Source organism: Montipora foliosa, chromosome 8, assembly GCF_036669935.1.
Source record: "Montipora foliosa isolate CH-2021 chromosome 8, ASM3666993v2, whole genome shotgun sequence".
Lineage (NCBI taxonomy): Eukaryota > Metazoa > Cnidaria > Anthozoa > Scleractinia > Acroporidae > Montipora > Montipora foliosa.
In genome coordinates, this window is record NC_090876.1 from 17961169 (window position 1) to 17979817 (window position 18649).

Genomic DNA, 18649 nt, shown 5'->3' on the forward strand with positions numbered 1-18649 from the left:
AGGAACCGCAGAATCATAAAATTTCCCCTAAAAATAAGCTTTGAACGGAAGGGAAAAATTTGGGATCCTGACTCCATGCATGATATACTAGAGAATTTCCTCTCTTCTGGGGGTTACCATACAAAATGGATTCCCACGAAAATTTTATGATTGCTCAACTCCCCTGCGACGTAGCAAGCAGGATCGTGAAGAAGTACATACCGAGGGGTGGCATGGGCTACCCCCCTCGGCAACCTTAGAAGGCGATGGTTCCTGGCCTGCTCTCCCCTTGCCAATCACACTACTTGATAGTGCGAAGGGAAACTTGATCAGGGTTAAAATCGAAACAAGTCCTTTTGCAAAGAGAGGCCTATACAAACGAGGAAGTTTGCGGAAATAAGGACATAGTGCTGAAACGCAAGGGAAAAAGGGGAAAAGCCAGCCGCAAAGCAGTTTGAAACACCCTGTCCATGGCACACAACGATCATGTTACAAAAAAACTCTTACATGCTTAACTGGAGCATTCTATTTTCGTGTGATGCCGTAGGCAGCCACGGTAACGATTCGGGCCCGTTCCTTTTTTGTTATTTTTTTTTTCTTCGTCGTAATCTTCGTAGTCACAAATGTGCATTCCCCACAGATATTGAATTAAGCTTCGAATGGGGAATCCAATGTTACGTCCTTCAGTAGTTCCAATTAGATCACCCACACTCTGAAAACGCGTTAGACCACTCGGCCACGGTGACGAAGTTATGATATCGCAATGAGAGAAACATTTAGTTTGGAATCCTTTCCGCCCGCGATGATTGACACAGCTAAACCTCACATCTGAAAGTATTTGATAAAGTGGACAAATGATTATTCTTTGAGAACGGCAAGCTTTAAATGTAATGCACCTATCAATGTTAAGCCACTAGGGAGGGGGTGGGGGGGGGGAGGGTCGGGCATAGGTGGGGGATTTGACGTTACAAATCTGCTCGTGGTACGTGGTACGGCTGTGAGGATGTATATTTTTTGTTTGACCAATATTTCGTCAGGCACGACCTAACTTCGTCTTTAGGGAGTTAAATCACTTAAATCCCTGCAGAAGTCCGGCCGTGCCTGACGAAATATTGGTCATACAAAATATATATATCCTCACAGCCGTACAACCAGCCTTGCATAATTGTTTTGTTTTTAGTCTATTAACTATTATTTGCTGGTCATGTCTCCCATGATCCGGCACGTGTACTTTATTCAGCTGGTCCTTGCATAAAAAACTGTGTACATTTATTAAGCTTTCTTCTGATGTAAAGTTTGTTACGATTTTATTGAAACTAACGCACGTAAGAACTTTTTCCAGAAGCACTCCCGCGATTTCATGTGTCTACTTTTGGCGGGAATTTTGCTATTGATCCAGTCCGAGTTTTGTCGATCCGATCCGGTCCGGTCCGGTCCAATCTAGGTTTTAACAACGGCACTTGTTTAGTAGTATCAGTTGTGGCAGTCCTCAAAATTTTAACATACTTTTCAGATGAACTATGGAACTACATGACAATTTTCCGTAATTTTCCGTTGCATTTTACAAATGTATAATTTCTGTCGCTATTTCCGCTGTTCTTTGTGGAAGATGCGGTTGGCGCATTTGCACTCTTTTGACTAACAATAATTACCCAGGATGACTTCCCCGGGGCCGGGAATTTGAATAGAAAAACTGATCTGAGTTCAAATCCCCCGCCTATTTACACGACAGCGATAGAGACAGTTACTGAAACCGTGTCGATTTGAAACTGCTGCCAAAAGTGGAACGTTTTCAAAACCATGCAGTTTCAGCTGTAGTGTAAAGGTTACTAAACAGCGAGACCTCCTTGATTTGAATACGGTTACTATTTTGGCGCGAAATTTGCTTTGTTCAGTTCAAAACAGTGAATTTAATACGTAGTGCAGCGCTCGCTTATACCATCACGACTTGGATCTTCTGGCGAAAACGGTTCCGTGTAAACACTTCCAAACCGCATCCCTTTTGACACGGTTTCGAAGTCATGAAACCGCGTTCGTGCAAACGCTGCCTGATTCTAAGATGGTCCAGGTCACTCGTGTCAAGCATTCTTCTCTCTTTGCCGTATGAAGGACTTCATTCAAGGTCGTGTTCCTGACGTCATGGTTCTACTGTTTTTACACCAATCAAATCGAACTTACCATTTTCTCAAAAGTCAGGAGCTTAAGGAATGCAAAAGTTTTGTAATCAAAATGGCGGAAGACCTGAAAGGATTTCAGGGTGCTGGTGAGAAAGTTTGCCAAATCTTTGGTGTGGAGAAACTTTTCCCGGAACGGATTAATGCTCTTAAAGCTTTCATTTCAATAGAAGGTGTTTTTTATATTAAACTTGCCAACGGGGTTCGAAAAGTCGTTGGTGTTTACAGCCAATCCTATAATTATTGTCAAACTATTGAGGACTACCCAAACTAGTTAAAAGCGGTAGCGGCATACATGCTTCATCTTGGTCACGAAACGATTTCTGTCACTGGCTTTTCAATCAATGGTAGCCGAGCACTATGATATGAGGTGAGAAAAACCGTATATTTGAGGGTTTACAGTCATGAATCTCGAACAGAGGGTAACATTAATACTTCCAAGTGTAACGTTTTCTAGCTTTATTAATATTTTTTCCTGCCTAGCGCATCAACCTCGAGCGCACAAAGGACCTGGCAATGGGAGCTAAAGTCGTTTCTTCGGGGTCCTCGATATTTAACAATTATTCCATGAGCGCGCGTTGGATATGAGATGGTAAATAGCCAACGAGGCGCGTAGCGCTAAGTTGGCTATAACCAGTCTCATATCCAACAAGCGCGAATGGAATAATTGTTTTATTAAATCCTTTAAACTCCAAAAGTTCAGAAAGTACGAAATGCGAGCGAAAAAAACGAGCAAATCATCCGAGTGAAATCGAAAAAACTTGATGAGAACCGATGCGATGTCGTGTAACACCTTGTGGTCAGACAGACGCAGGCTCATCACAAAAACATTTCTTACCTTTTCGCGTACTTCTAAACGTCGGAATTTAACCCAGCTGTCCAGAAAAACATTTTTTTTTGCTTTCTTCAGAGAGAAATTTCACTTTCCGGCGAAAAAACTTTTAGCTTGGTAACACTTAGATCAATCATTTACCATATAAGGTCAAACTAAGGTATATGAGCTGATAACCGAGATTGAGTGAACCAATCAGAGCACGAGAATTGCATTATCCGAGGTTGAGAATTTAATAAAACTGGTTATGTAACAGCGGCATTTTGTAATATCACGCAATGCTACCTCAAAGAACATTGTGTGACATCCCAAATTTTACAGCTGAGGAGGTAGCCCACAGAGCAGGCGTTTTTGTGACGGCAAACGCTTATAATAGTATTGTTTCGAGCACAGCTCATCCATTTTGAAACCAGAGCGGTGTTGGCGCGAGTGACTGACTGGGAAAGGGGGAGAAAAAATTTTCTTCCCGTAGAATATTCTTTGACTCTCCTCAGCTCTCTATCACTTTCATCATCTGAGATGGCGGCATGACCTCTCGACATTCCGATCCAATTGACACCAACATAAGTCTGCTCTGCTGCAGGCTACTGAGGAGGAGACTAATTTTACTTATGTGCTGTGCTGTATGCTTTAATGAATGAATGGTTCATGGGTCTTTGCCAGAGACTGAGAGACACTTTGAGACCACAACATGAAACTTTGACAAGCTGGTGACAGGTTAACTCTTCACGCACGGGAAACCTTAAGATGAAGGATATGCACTGGTAAAAGGCTGAGCGCATGCGTTTAGCAAGGGCTAAGGTAAGACTGTAACAGTGTCTGCAAAAAAGCAATCTTTAATTCTTGCCATTCAAAGCCTTAGATTTCGAATGATGGCCTTCTTCCCAATTACTGTTGACCGCTGTTTAAAAACAAAACGTTTTCTCACAAAAAAGTTTGCAATCACCTATCTGGCTCTCAGGGCCTCTCAACTCACCATACTGGAGAGGAAAGACCCAAGGAGCTAGTTGTGGATTCACAAGTGAAAACTTTTAAAAGCGAAGCTGAACCGTTTGGAGACGACTGGCTAGTTTTAGTTGAGCAGAACTTGTAGTTACATGACTCATGAGCTACTTTTCTTGCAATTAAACGTGTGGCAACAGATAATAAATAAAGAAACGAACAGTCTCGAGCAATTTGTAGTGTCAAAACCTCGTCCCAAGACCTCTCACTTGGCTTTTGGGCTGGGGGCGAGAAGATAGAGGTCCTGGGAACGAGGTTGAAGTGTTCACTCTAATATTGCAGCTTTATGAAATAATAAACAACGACGAGAAACCACTCTCCCCTGAACACGCGTTCTCATCAGCGGCAAATTTGGAAGAAGCGCTGGTAATATCCAAGTGGAGCCTTGCAATTTGGACAAAAGTGGCAAACATCCTTGGTGCAGTTCACATTGAGAGGAATTAGACAACATCCCAGAAAGCAGCTGTGAATAAAATAACCCGAAAATGATGTTAACATGACAGGTTCCCTTTAGTTGAAGCGTGTAACTTCTTTGCATTTGTGTCACAGTGAATTCAAAGACCAAGCTAGTAGCCTTGATGGCCACACATACTGGGGGACGGTCTTGCATAATTGATTGAGTCCCTAAGGGGATCGATAAGGGCCAATCATGCAAGCCGGAACTGAGATATCTGTATATATGATGTGAATACATGAAATTCATATATAATGGTAACAGGACTGAGTGGAGTCCATTTTGCTCTGTAATCATACGAGTGATTAACAAAATCGGACGACCGCGTAGCTGGAGTCCGATTTGCTTAATGATTACACACCGAATTGGACGACACGACACGACCATTACAATTTCTGAGAAAACAAAATTAATGCATTCCTTTTTCACTGTCTATTGTTACAAATTTGTCCATGTTGGAAAGTGGTAGGGTAACTGGTTGTTGCTATGGTGATAAATTCTGTGATTGAGAACTGCAGATTGAAATAATTTGTATGATCCTTGCGGTTTTTAGCTTTACTTAAACAGTAGCGAGAAAGGCCCGAAAATTTCAGGCCAGAACGGGGATTCAAACCCTGACCTCTGCGATGCTGGTGCTGTGCTTTACCAGTTGAGGTATCAGGCAGACAGGGAGCTGGTCTATGGCCGGGAGCTGAAACTTCCTAGTTATGGTCTCTTAAATGAAAGTGCTACAGTTAATAGTGTACCAAAGATCGGGCCACAATCCCTAAGAATAGTACACGAGGTGCAAAGCCAAGAATATTACTTACCCAAAGGTGGCCATCATTGAACATAACATAAACGCAAAGCCGCCGCTTGAATACTTTATCTCAGTGGTAATTTCAGTGTGGCAACGCCGACAAGTCATGTCTCTTGGTTCCTTCCCATAACACTTGTCGCTCCTCATCAAAAGTAACTCGGGTAACGTTAACACTGGTGTCCCATTGGCTCCAACTCCGGCAGTACCAGCCTGATTTTGTTGAGCAATCACAGCAAGTTGGCTTAACATAACCTCCACGGAAGCTGCGAGTAGGGTAAGATGGAATGTATTAGTCATGGCCATTGACCAGCAGTTGTGGACAAAACAATTGGTTTGGTGACGAGGGGTTCTTTCACTAGCGGGCGCAAAAATCAAGATTTGAGAAAAAAAAACAAACAAAAACAAACCAAAAGCCTGTCTGATTATGGTGTGGCATCGTTCAGAAAAGTGATTGGATGTTGGGTGGGAAAAATGACGCAATTATAAGGCTGGCGTGAAGGCTGGAGAATACTTTGAATTTGAGTATATTTACATTACATCTATGTAGGTTCCGGTTGCTTCGAATTTTCGTTACCAATTTGATGCCACTGTATATTTTAAGGATGGCTTTCATTAGCGACGTAAGTACAATCTCATAAAGACCATCATTCAACGTGAAAACGAATCACTAAGCGCGGGACAAAGAATTTACTAGTTCCATGCTCTTTCTTGTCGTTCCCTGTTAAAACCAACCTCGTTCCCAGGACCTTTCCATTGACTTGTGGCCAAGGGAGAGGTCCTGGGAACGAGGTTGTGTAAAAACCAGCGCTGTGAGCAGGATGTGTAAAGGGTGTTTTCATTCCAGGTGTCAGTTGTTTATCAAGTCTCTTATGCGCTATAACAACGAAAACAATTTGTTTGCGTCGCTCGCGACAAACCAGGCCTTATACTAAAGCAAATGAAAAAATGTAATTAGTAGTAATAGTTTTCACTACATCTGCCCCCGCCTAAGATAATACGGATGGCAGTTTAGGTGTTGTCTAATTAATATGTGAATAACTGTTGTAAAAATGATCGAAGATTGTTTGAAAATGTTGATACTGAGACTGCTTTTGCTCTAGCAGTTTGTGGCCGAGTCTGTCGCCCTTATTTCTGATTTCATTTGTATCTGACAACGTCGCCGAAAAATCGATTTCTGACCCAGGCAATATGGTTTTCTTTCAGATACTTTTCAACTTTAAGCTAAGTCGAAGTCGCTAACAGCCATAAAACACTTGTTTGGACGCGATGGAAGAGTTTAAAGGGAGAGATGTACCATTGGTGAGCGATCGGCTTACAAAGAAGGTCTGTATTAAAGACGGCCGGAGCCGACGACGATTGTTCTTTAGTAGGGTATGACAGACAAATCCGACGATAGGGAAGGGCATTTGACCACAATTTTGGCCCGAGGGGGCGGGAATTTGAACGATCCAATCTTCAAAAGTTCAAATGTCCGGGAGTAAAGGGAGTAAAGATTTTCAGTCAAACGGAAAATGTTGTGAAAGAGATTACTGTGCATGTCATTTCAGTTTTAGTTGTAGATTAAAATTGTTGGTTCAGTTTTAGTTGTTGATTAAAATTGTTGTTTAGTGTTTGCAAGGCTTGTTTGTTTACTGTATGCTGTTAGCTCAGGTCTTTGATCTGTTTGATCACTGCAATAAGAAAACCATCGTTCTGTTATACTGAATATGCCCTTAAGTATTTGGGTTAACTTACAGTTCTTTGCCTTTACTTCATGGTTTCATTTAAAATACAAACATTACAACCAAAATTATAACATCGTATTAAGAACATTCCTCAGGCTGAGACTGAGTCGATTGAGAACGTTTTTATTTTGGTGTTTGTATTTTAAACGAAAGCATGAAATAAAGGCAAAGAAATGTAAATTAACCCAAGATCTTAGTAAGTACTCTTGGTATCCAAAGCGAAAATTGGGGGTAACCATGCATTTTTGAGAGATAATTAAGCTTCAATTTGAGAAAGAACGCCATACATTGCTTTGTATTTTAAAGATTTTTACAAATATTATTCATGAATTATCTTTGAAAAATGCGTGGATACCCCCAATTTTCTTCTTGGATTTTAATAACACTTGTTAAGATCTACATTTCCTGCACAATCATGAACCGGGGCAAAAATATCTTTAATTAGTAGGCACCGTCCTTAAGTGTCGATATCTTTAGCTTACAAACAGCTAATAGGCCATATCACACGGCAGCCATGTTGAGTCCCGATGGATTAAAAACTTTTGTCTTTGCGCACAGAAACTCACTCCAAAATATTTTAGCTGGAGGCTCGGAGTACGAAATCTCTTGTCTATGGCCAATATGGCAGACGCGCGAATAAGGCCCATTGGGGACACTACCACCACCCCGCAAAAATTCATGCAATTTGTACGTCCGGCTAGGAATAATGCCTTTGATAAGAGAGATGATACTCGTGTCTCTTGTCAATCATCGAAACAAAAGTCTCTGTGCGCATTCCAATTACGTGGAGTGCCGTAGGTATCCAACGTCATAAAATGGGCGGAATTCCGTTTTAATCTTGGGCGCATCTCGACACATTTTTTTTTTTTAATTTAGAGATGTTTAAAATGTTTTGCATTTTCGTTAGCCGTTAGCAACTTGAGTTTACGTCAGTGACTTGAAAGTTTGCCATGAAATTAATAGGCAGAAGAAAAATTATTTGGCGGTGTGTGATAGTTGTTTGCTGCATTTATTTGCTATTGTTTTTCTGTGATACTGTGAATGGTTGAGTAGAGTGTTGATTTATAAGACAACGTGTTCACCATTCGACTCGTGTAACGACAGCTCAGCCTCAACATTCGCACCGGGCCGAGTCCTAAAGGCTTTGTTAATCAAACCAGTGTGTTTACTCGGCCAGAATGCCAAACATCCGAACCAGTGTGTTAAATACGCCAGACTTAACTGATTAGAATGTAATGTGAAGAGCCAAGTATCTACCCCATATGAACCATGTGAGCGTTAGCCCTACTGATGGAAATGGGCCCACACAAGGACAGAGAAAAACTCTGACCAGGGAGGGAATTGAACCCACGACCGTGGGTTGACATGGTTCATATGGGGTAGATACTTAGCAGTTCACATTACCCTCTAATCAGTTAAGTCTGTTCAAATATAAGTGCTACACGGCCAACGTTTACAAAAACGTAATCCTTCCTTGTTAAATACGCCAGTTTGTTAAACGCTTTGTCTTATGAACACGAATTTTCAAGCAATTTATCGCTGAATCAACGTATTCATGCACAACTATTGAAAGAGTTTATTCACTTGGCGCAGTATTTCGTCATCAAGCGTTAACTCAAACATTTGGTTCTCTGCATTTTTGCATACTTTTATGCATGGAGAGTTATGACCAGTAGATATACTCTTCCAAAAATATCACAGTTCAATTCACGAATCGGTCATTCAGTATGCTTTGTGTAAGGTTTTATGTAATATTGTTATTCTTGCTGACGTTGAGCTCACATTTTAAGTAGAAGATCGATAAATAGTGCTTGTGATAAGGTCAATTCTATCGATGTTTATGCTATTTTCCATCTAATGCAATGTGGCACTGTTAAAATTTATAAATACATTTGGAAATATTTGTTCAGAAGAATTCCTCATGTTTCATGATCACATCCTGACCCGTGGAAGCTTTATAAATCTTTTTGTTATCTCGAACGAAGAAACATGTTGGTTGGATTAAAAGGAAAAAAAGAACACAAGTAGACGGTCACATCATGATCAGGAGACGAAGGATCGAAAGTATTTCATCAATTTATTATTGTTTAACCAGGGAACTTTTCATGTGCAGATGACTGTTTTCTTGACCTTAGCTTTCCTATTTTTATTGATTCTCTGAAACAAATCAACCGGAATCAGTTTTTTTTAAGTATTGGCTTTAGGCATGTTTACAGTTAGAAATTTATAATGGAGAAATTGATATCACAAGTATGGGCTTAATTCACATTATTTTTTGTCATACAACAAAGAATGCAGTTTGTTCATCATTTTGAAAACTTTCCCCCGCTTACAAGGGATTGCAGCTTAAATAACTCTCTCTCAATCAGTAAACTCGACTGAGTTTATAACTAAGTGTTTTATCAACCTCTCGAGTTCGTCTTACAACGGGTGTGTAAAACTACTCTAACAAAAAAAGCAAACCTAGACTTATATGTTCATGTGTCGCATAATCTAATGTCTTATTGGTCGTTGAGAATCAATGAAAGTCCATTCAAGGTTACATCAATTAATGGCGCTAATTAAGAAAATGAAGCCTGGCCTAATCGAATTACGGAGTCTCCTACACATGTAATAATCAACAAAGTTATGTAATAATCTCTTTTAAAACTAGAACACAAAACGAACATGTCTTCGTTGAAAGAACTTTGTCTTTTAAAATAATCAATTATTGTTATAAGACATTGAGTTCTCGATTTATTGTATCATGTTGTGATCACAATCAATATTGTTCGTCACAAGACATTTCCTGTGTTCGTATACCAATCTTTCCATCTAAGGTCCACACCCCTTTTGCAACGCAAAGGACAAAAATACAGTCTTGTCATATAGAAGCAACATTGATTTTAAACATGGTACAAGCGTTGCATTTTTGTTTTAGGATTTATACACCATACTTGTTGCATATAGATATTTTTACGCAAAGGATGGACACCGGAAGTGAACATTTCGCAAGCCAGGACAGTCGTCTAATCGTCTCTCACAGAGGAAAAAAGTACTTATCACTATATAAATATGAAAACAGCTCATTTCCGTTTGCCGAATCTTCCTTTTATACAATTAAATTTGGTTGTTTAGTTGTTTCTAATCTCTTCTCTTCATTTTAGCATTGTAGGCCAGATTACCACATTAATTTTTCTTTAAGCTACTTTGTTGTCAAAAAAGGCATCCCACGTAAACGCCATTGTTGGGGCGTCTTGTTTCATGTACTTCATCTCACAAAGAAATAACAAAACTCGAGGAATGTGAGCTAGAAAATGATGCTGGAAACCAAAACAGACTGCAACAAGGGCCAAGTCGCACTATAGAGGGAAATTTAAGATTTATTCTAGACCAACAAAAAATGAAATCGGCCAGGGACAAAAAATTTGGCAGGATAGCTATGGTCGCACTTGAGAGCAAATCTGTAAACAAAACATCACGCCATGCAGTGAGCGATGGGCTGGGAATTCCTCGTTCATTTGTAAACATGAAAGGGCTAGGCAAGCCAGGATAGATATGTCTTGGCGGATATTATGGAAATTGTTGCATTTCGAAGCGAAAATATTGGTCACCGGGATTCCCGACGTTGCATGATCAACATGCAACGTGATCAATTTTACCGCGATGTCTATTACATATCACCTGTCAAATCATTTCCGAACCGGCGACACACCCTCCTTGCTTTTTGTTTTCCAAGACTGTTATCAGTTTGGCATTCTCGTTCCCAGAGCTGCGATCCTCTTGGCCATGCAGAGGTAGTCGACGGCATCTGTGAAGTTTGTCCGTGCACCACCAAACCGGTCGACTTGGCTTTTCATTGTGATGACAGATTTTTGACATAAGTGAACACTTTTGTCCTCAAGTGTGACTTGGCCCAAATGACGTCAATTATTTATAACCCACTTAGCAAACAATATTAAATGTCCATTAGCCGGTGTGACGTGTTTCTTGTTGTCGGAAATTTGTCTGTTGTGAGGGTGCACGTACTTTTGAGGACAGTATTACGTGGAATGACATGCATACCACGTTATATAACCAGTTGAGTTCTTTTTGATCATAGTCACAAATGTGCATACCCCAGGGATAGGAGATTACCCTCTTGATAAGGTTCCCGTATGATACAACAGGGGCACCCAACGTCAATTTTCGCAAAATATCTGTTCGGAGGACGGTTTGAGGTCTAGAATTTTCCTAGAATTTTCGGAACATTTGTTGTAAAATTTCTTGCTTGCCTGCCTGTCCTAGGATTTTCGAAGTTCTAAAAAATGGTATAATTGCTCATTTTTAGCGGATTTTTACCCCAAAAAGGTCACCTAGAATTTTCGGAAGCCTTTTTCCTGGCTGAAATTTTCGAAAAGGTGAGTTTTGATCCGTATAGTTTTCGGATCACTAGACTTTCAGTTAGGAAATCCGAACAGATGAAAAAATTCTAGGGGATAAAAACATGCCTATATCTACCGTTTAAATACTAAAATACGTTTAACGATGCTATGTCTAAGTGGTTTTGAATAATATTCTCGTTGGGTGCCCCTGATACAACCGGAGCCATCGCGCCCCGAACTCGGCCTAACGACCAGCCTTCATCTAGCCAGCGAGCAGGCTCTCCGAGGGACTGGGGCTGCGCGGGAGATTGAATGATTCTACCCCAGCCCCAGTCCCTCGGAGGGCCTGCTTGCATGCTAGCCTTCATCGGGTTTAAATACACTTCCGAATAAACCTGATGAAGGCTAGTATCGGCCAGCCGAAATATCAATCGTCCGAGCTATAAATTTTTCAAGTATTTTCGCTAAAAAAGGACATTCAAATCTCGTACTCGTCATCCGAAGGTCCCTCTTAAAACATTTACGGGTTCCTCATTTCGGGTTAAGCCAGACGATAAAATGTAAACAAATGCAGTAAACACCCCCATGTAAGAACCTAGATTCTTTCCAAGCTACGGCTAAAAAAGTGAATTTTCAGAAGTCTGGCCTCTATTGTTTGAATGCAAGTAGACCTTCAGGCTTCGCAGGCCTATTGATTTCATTTTAGATGTTACAGTTTTATATCAACATTTCATGTCTAGAACATTGAGGACATACATGTAAAGAGCAAAATATGCTGTAGTTTTGCTTTATGGTCATTATTTCAAGTACCTAGAAAAATTACATGCCCTTAGCCTAACAGCCAATTGTCATAGCCTAAAACTACTGTAAATACCATTTTACAAATCGAAGTCGTTGTTCCAGTCGCATGAAATTTCAAGGGTGCTCTAAAATGAAATTTTTAGTCTAACAGGTTCTTAAATTAAATATACTGAAATTGCAGTCAGGAATTTGCATAATGACTATAAGAAATGTTGGATACTGACTTATTTGAACGTCAAACGACCGAAAACCGTCGGTCATCCTCGCTTTGAATTTGACAAAAAAGCCGAGGATGACCGAAGGTTTTCGATCGAAACGTCTTTATCAACTTTTCAGTGAACGTCGTTTCACGTTCAAATAAGTCAGTGTCCAATATTTCTTATAGTCATTAGGTTCTTAACTTCTAGGTTCTTATATGCGGGTGTTCACTGTGTATAATGAATAGCGCTATGGTGTATAGTGATGTTGCCTCAAGCCTTGCAAATAAACTTTCAGCGTTACGACTAAAGTTAACTTCGATGGAATCACGAAAAGTCAAAGATCGGAAGACAGCTGAAGGGAGATTATTTTTGGGGGTACTATTTTCACTAACGAACAAAACAAGCCTTGACTATGAATTTGAAAAATCTGGTTTGCTTTGATCCCCAAAGGGTGTACGGCTTCATCCCCATTCGCTATTTCTGTTGTTCAAGTTTATAATTCTCCACAATAAAGGTTGGTTTAGAGGGAAATACAGTTACATTAGGAGAACATGATTGAGTGGGAATTTTTGGTTCCTACGTTTAAAGCTAAGTGATCTTTAATTTTATAAGGGAATTGAAAATTGCATTTTTTCTGCTTATTTTCCAGTGTGCAAACGCAGGAAAACACTCAAGAGGCAAGCAATCTGAATTTCCGGCTTCAACCCGTTTCGTCCCAAAACAATATTGCTAAACAATTTTCAAGGACCTTGTCTTCTCAACTGAATGCACCATTGCACATGATCATTCGTAAATATATTATCCCGTTTTTTTTTTAAATCAAATGAAGCTCATTGCCGTATTAGCATTAGTTGCGCTAGTGGCAATTACCTTGGTTAAAGTTAAAGAAATACATTCATCGTGGGGGTCACTTAACTTTTAAATCTCAAAGACGCCTGCTTTCAAAGCGGTTCAAATGGACTAAAGTTAACTCCATCTTTCCTGCTATTTTCCATTGCCATATAGCAATTGTAAATAATGATCTTCGTCGTGTTGCTGCAAATTCTGAATTGTTTTCACAACTCAAGGAGTTCTGAGGTTCAAAACTGAAAGAAAAATGTACTTTGACCTGTACTAAATGTGTCGTCAAAGCGTGGCGAACAAAACAAGACAGGAACTTCTGCTATTTGTACGCACAGAATTTGCAGTACACGCAGGGACTTTTCGATTCAGTTTTCACAATGCAAAGACAAAGCCTTTATTCCCCACGGACTCCAAAATGGCCGCCTAGTGATAAAGGTGAATCAGGGTTGTTTTGTCGCCCTGGAGGTAAAGATTGCGCGGGAATTATGATGGAACTGATGATAATTCGCAGCTCACTGACAAATCGCGATCTGTACACATTTGCAAGTTTAAGGTAAATCAGATTGCGTAAAAAAGCGCTGTTCAAACTTAGGTAATGACTTGATTCAGCGTGTTTAATATGCAATAATTTTGTGGTCCAAGAGTTTGAATTTGGAACGGATAAGTGCATGATCAACACAAACGATTTCAACTGAAGCGACTGATCCCTACCAAGTCAAAACTCAAAACGTTCCTGATGTCATGAAAGGACCTGCGAATACTTGTAAAAAGAGCAGAAGGCAATTCTCGGGCTGACGACGGAGAACAGCATTCTAGCGCGAGATCTTCTGATTTTGGGTGACCATGTGGCGCGGAGATTCCATCGACCAGTAGATCGTGATATCATTAAAAGAACATGCAAGAAGTGAGGAAAACAAGTGAAAATAATGAAAAAATTTCTTTGCACCAGCCTAACGCACTCAAACTAGGAAATATACGTGGAAATATGGGGTGTGATCGCATGAAGTAACTGGATGACGTCATTATAAGTCATTATAAACACACAGATGAGACTGAGCTAATTCTTGCCGCCAAAATGTTGAACAAAATTGCAAACACACATTGTCATGTCACTAGAGTTTACTACTGACAAGTTTCAATCAAACGCAGAGCCCAACAATGGTTTTGCAGCAGTAGAAAGCACTCGATTTCGACTCAGGTTAATACGTTCAACAACCAATCATCGCTTTCTTAACGCAAACTGATTTGGTACAGAATCGCAAAGTAGCGAGGTAGGAACAAATGCCTACGGGTGAAGTTTCTTCTTTTTGAGGGTCTTACACTTGCGTGACCAGATAGAATTGAAGCTGGTGCTAAAAGCCTAACGAACTTTTTAAAGATTATTATTATTATTATTATTATTATTGTTATTATTATTATTATTATTATTATTATTATTATTATCATTATTATTATTATTATTATTATTATTATTATCTATCAACAAATTGAATGTCTCAAGAACTTACCATTTCGCGCTGTTGATAGCAGAGATCCTGAGAGGGAAATTCGTTGCGATTTAACCTGTAACATAAATTGTTAACTGCCTGAGATCTGTTGTTTAAAAACCTTCAAAATATAGCCGCGTCAAATGCAAAGGACATTTAAGTTTAGCATTATATTCGAATTCGATTCGAATTCACTACTTGCACAAATCCCATAATACACCTCTTTTACCCCCAGAAAATCTGCATAGGCATTGTTTTCGACTTCTCTTGGGACATTTTCATGTCCAAAGAGAAATTGCAAAAAATGGTTATGCAAAAGTCTTGGCTGGTAATAGAGGTGTATTATGGGATTGTGCAAGTAATGAATAAAGGAAAAAATATCTGCTTTTTCTCAATTGACCAGTCACGGTGCAATACCATACCCGCGCAAAAAACTCAATTAATCGTGGGTGAAAATTTAACACTTATCAGTCTATTGAATGGAAAATGTGTTAGAAAAGATTCAATTACTGCTTAAAGAAAATGCTTTTAGTCGTTACCAGATAAATCCCAATTTTTACGCCTGCTAAAAATATCAAAAGCTACTCTTGGCGTTTTATCAAATGCGACCGGCGTCAGTTTTATTAGGGAAGAAACTCGTGAATATTTTATAACTGCTGCTGGTATCAACAGAAAAAAAAAGGGGATTGCAAGCGATCAATGGATCATAGAGCGAATAATAATAATAATAATAATAATAATAATAATAATAATAATATGGACCACAAGCAGAAGATTGTCACCATCGTAAAGATGAGTTGTACATGGGTGGACAACAGCAGAGCTGCAAAAGACCAGGATAAGACAGAGAAGTATGCCCCCTTGCGGCTGGAACTAAAACAACAGTTCAAAGGATACAGCATAGACCAGCACAACATCATTCTAGATGTACTGGGAGGATAGTCCAAAGGACTTGAGAGAACTGTAAGGGTTTTGGTGGGAAGGAAGAGTAAAGAAGTCTTGATAAAGATGCAGACGTCCGAGTTAGCTTCAAGAAGTTACACATTGCCCGCCACTTCAAAATAATGACATAAGATGAGACACTAGTAGAGCATTTTCTAAGTATTTTAATGTGACATCTCAGACAAGTATTTGTAAAGTTTTTTTTTTTCAAGCTCTACTTAGAAGAAATTTTAATGTATTAGTTTCTACAATTAGTTTTTTATTTTAATGTTCTTATTTCCCGTTGGCCTTTAAGCTAGGTTACGCTACAGCACCCTACTGTGCCTTAGCTATCGTTTAGCATACACAAGTTTACACTGCTTTATGATAATAATAAGAATAATAATAACAATAATAAGAATAATAAGAATAAGAACAATAAGAATAAGAATAAGAATAAGAATAAAAAGAAGAAGAAGAATGATTTATTGACATTCCACGAGGTGGCTCTTCTATGCCAAATAATGACAATAGATGCTAAGTAAGTACAATTTAACTATATATAACTGTGCTACGTAATTACAACATGTTTCAAAAATGAAAAACTAAATAGTCAAGTCAAGTCAAGGGGTCAATTTTTATTTAACTCACACAGAGTATTATGCACATAAAAGTTAGGATAATTCACAAAGTAGTGTTAAAACAAAATCGTAGATACATATTGCACAATAGAAAAGAATTACAATAATTTACAATACCCATGTAAGAGTATTAAGGAGAAGAAAGAACAGAAGTTACTAAATATTTGTTATGTGTGTAGCGTTTGGGGCACCTAGTTGGTAAACTAATCGAGTAGGAGCCTCAAATTAAATACAAATAATAATAACAAATTTTATTTAAAGAGTATTACTTCTTATACCAACTACTAACTTTAAGTTTAAAGAATTATGTTAAACATATTACGTACAATACTCAAGAATCAATAACACTATTATAATCGTCAATCATAGAGTTCTTTATATTTTGACCAAAAGTAGAAAAGGGAGTAATTTGTTTAAGACGACTTGGCAATGAATTCCATGCAAAGTTTATTACCACGCTAATGAAGGGAACGAATACCAAACTGGGTTTACAAAAAGTTCTCGATTTAGGCCATGTTTACAAGCAGATAGGGTAACCCTAGTGCTAGGGTTACCCTAGCAAGAGGGTTAGCCTAGCACTTACACATTTCTTCTTTTATTCATCGACGTGTTTACAAGGCAGCTAGGGTTACCCTGGCGCTAGGGTACCCCTATTTGAGTGCTACGGTCACCCTAGCGCTAGGGTAACCCTAGCTGCCTTGTATACACGTCGATGAATAAAAGAAGAAATGTGTCAGTGCTAGGGAAACCCTCTTGCTGGTAAACCCGGGCTATCTTTTACCCTCCTGCTAGTGTAACCCTAGCAGTAGGGCAACCCTACCTGCTTGTAAACAGGGCCTATGACGTGATTGACGAGTATAATACGAATGGACGGAAGATGTTAACTTAAGAATATCAGTAAAACAAGAAAGATTTATTTTATGAAAACACTGATAAACAAAAGTAAGAATTTTAAGGTGAATGATATCACAAAAGTTTTAAAGATTGAGAAATTTGAGGGGTCTCATTAAGGAAAGGTTCTGAATCCAAAGCAAGTTTAGAAAATGTCATGATAAGTATTTGCTTTTGTAAGGTGGTCAGAGGCTTTAAGTAGGTGGAGTATGTTAGACCCTACACATGAATACCATAAGTGAGAAAGGGCTAGAATAGTGAATAGTAAAGCATATTAAGTACATCGTTATTTATATAGTACCTCAATTTTGAGAAAATTTCTACAGTTCTTTGATAGTTTGAGGCAAAGCTCGTCAATATAGTTCTTCCAAGTTAAGTTTGGTTTTAGGGTTAGGGTTAGGGTTAAGGGTTTAGCGTTAGGGCTAGGGTTAGGTAACACCAAGTTATTTAACTGCGTTAACTTGTTTGATGTTTAAAACATCAATTTTTTAATTAAATGACTCGTAAGGTTTCATTTTCTTACAATGAAAAAGAAGAAAATTAGTTTTTACTATAACTATAACTATTAACTATATTTAAGGGAAAAGATTCTTTTTCCAATAATAGTCATACCAATAGCTTAGCTAGTGAAAAAAAAATACTTTTTACACTTATTTGTAAAGTCTCGACGATCAGTAGTGTTCCTGCATGTTTGCTGGAAGCTTGTTAAATAACTTAGCAGCACAGTCTCGTAGCGTACCAATAACTTTAGGTACTCTAAGCTTTGCTCACTGGAAGATCTGAATGTTTTAACAGGTGCGTATTCTTCAAGCTTCAGATATGATGGCCAGTGTGAGTGATTTACTGTATGATGCCTTGCCGATTAGTTTTTACAGATTTAAGTCTCTACAGTAGGTAACAGGTAGTCAATCAAGATCTAAGACCTCCGACTCTTCGGCAAAACGATTTAACAGGGGCAGCCAAAGATAATATTCGGTGAAATATGTGCTCGGGAGAGTCAAACTTTTCTATAGGTATCCGAACAGATGAAATTCTTCTAGTTGCTAAAAACATCTCTCTTAGACAGTCTTTATGCATTACAAGGAGCAAAGAAATGTCTCTCAAAGGTTTTTGCCCGTTGGGTGTCCTTGATTTAACATAAAAGCGGCCGCGGATAGTTGCACGCTGTAAACGCTTCACTAGATAAACTGGAAGAGGCTAGGACACCACATCGTTGTAGTCAATTCTTGATAAAACAAGACTTTCAGATAGAGGCTCTTTAACGTGAAAAGGTGAAGGTTCTATATTTCTGTGACACTAACAACACAAAGCAGTTTCTGGCGCGAGTGACATGCATGAATGGTGACTAACGCTGTTTGGGTTCTGAAACAAGGTTGTTCACTTTTCCCACTGCTGAAAAGGGAAGCCTAAGAATAAAAAAATTGAAATTTAAAACTAACGTAAATCGCCTTACCACGCTCTTTGCCAGCTAAATTTCGAGTCTTTGACTACCTTTCATAGAAAACGTAGGCTACCTACAATACACTTGTGAAGTATATTTACTCCATCTTCCGGAATG

General features: G+C 39.0%; 1 protein-coding gene across 2 annotated transcripts; it reads right to left on the reverse strand.

Annotated features, from left to right (window-relative positions):
- Positions 1-3805: 3805 nt before the first annotated feature.
- On the reverse strand, positions 3806-18629 carry LOC137967367 (lipopolysaccharide-induced tumor necrosis factor-alpha factor homolog). Of its 2 annotated transcripts, XR_011116528.1 has the most exons (4): positions 18545-18629; positions 14660-14714; positions 5251-5503; positions 3806-4450 (listed from the first exon to the last, which is right to left on the reverse strand). XR_011116528.1 is itself a non-coding variant. In XM_068813903.1 (3 exons), exons 1-3 carry the CDS (start codon positions 10752-10754, stop codon positions 4327-4329), a joined length of 504 nt encoding a protein of 167 aa, XP_068670004.1. In that variant the 5' UTR covers positions 10755-10785; the 3' UTR covers positions 3806-4326. The 2 variants fall into 2 exon arrangements, 1 of the variants encoding a protein (XP_068670004.1); XM_068813903.1 differs by lacking the exons at positions 14660-14714; positions 18545-18629 and adding an exon at positions 10628-10785.
- Positions 18630-18649: the final 20 nt, after the last annotated feature.

Coding starts and splice junctions, on each gene's coding strand:
- LOC137967367 (XM_068813903.1), bottom strand. CDS start 10,754: ATGCCGTCGACTACCTCTGCATGGCCAAGAGGATCGCAGCTCTGGGAA. Junction 5,504..10,627: donor GTTCGGAAATGATTTGACAG/GTGATATGTAAT, acceptor CCCTACTCGCAG/CTTCCGTGGAGGTTATGTTA. Junction 4,451..5,250: donor TCAATGATGGCCACCTTTGG/GTAAGTAATATT, acceptor TTTTATTCACAG/CTGCTTTCTGGGATGTTGTC.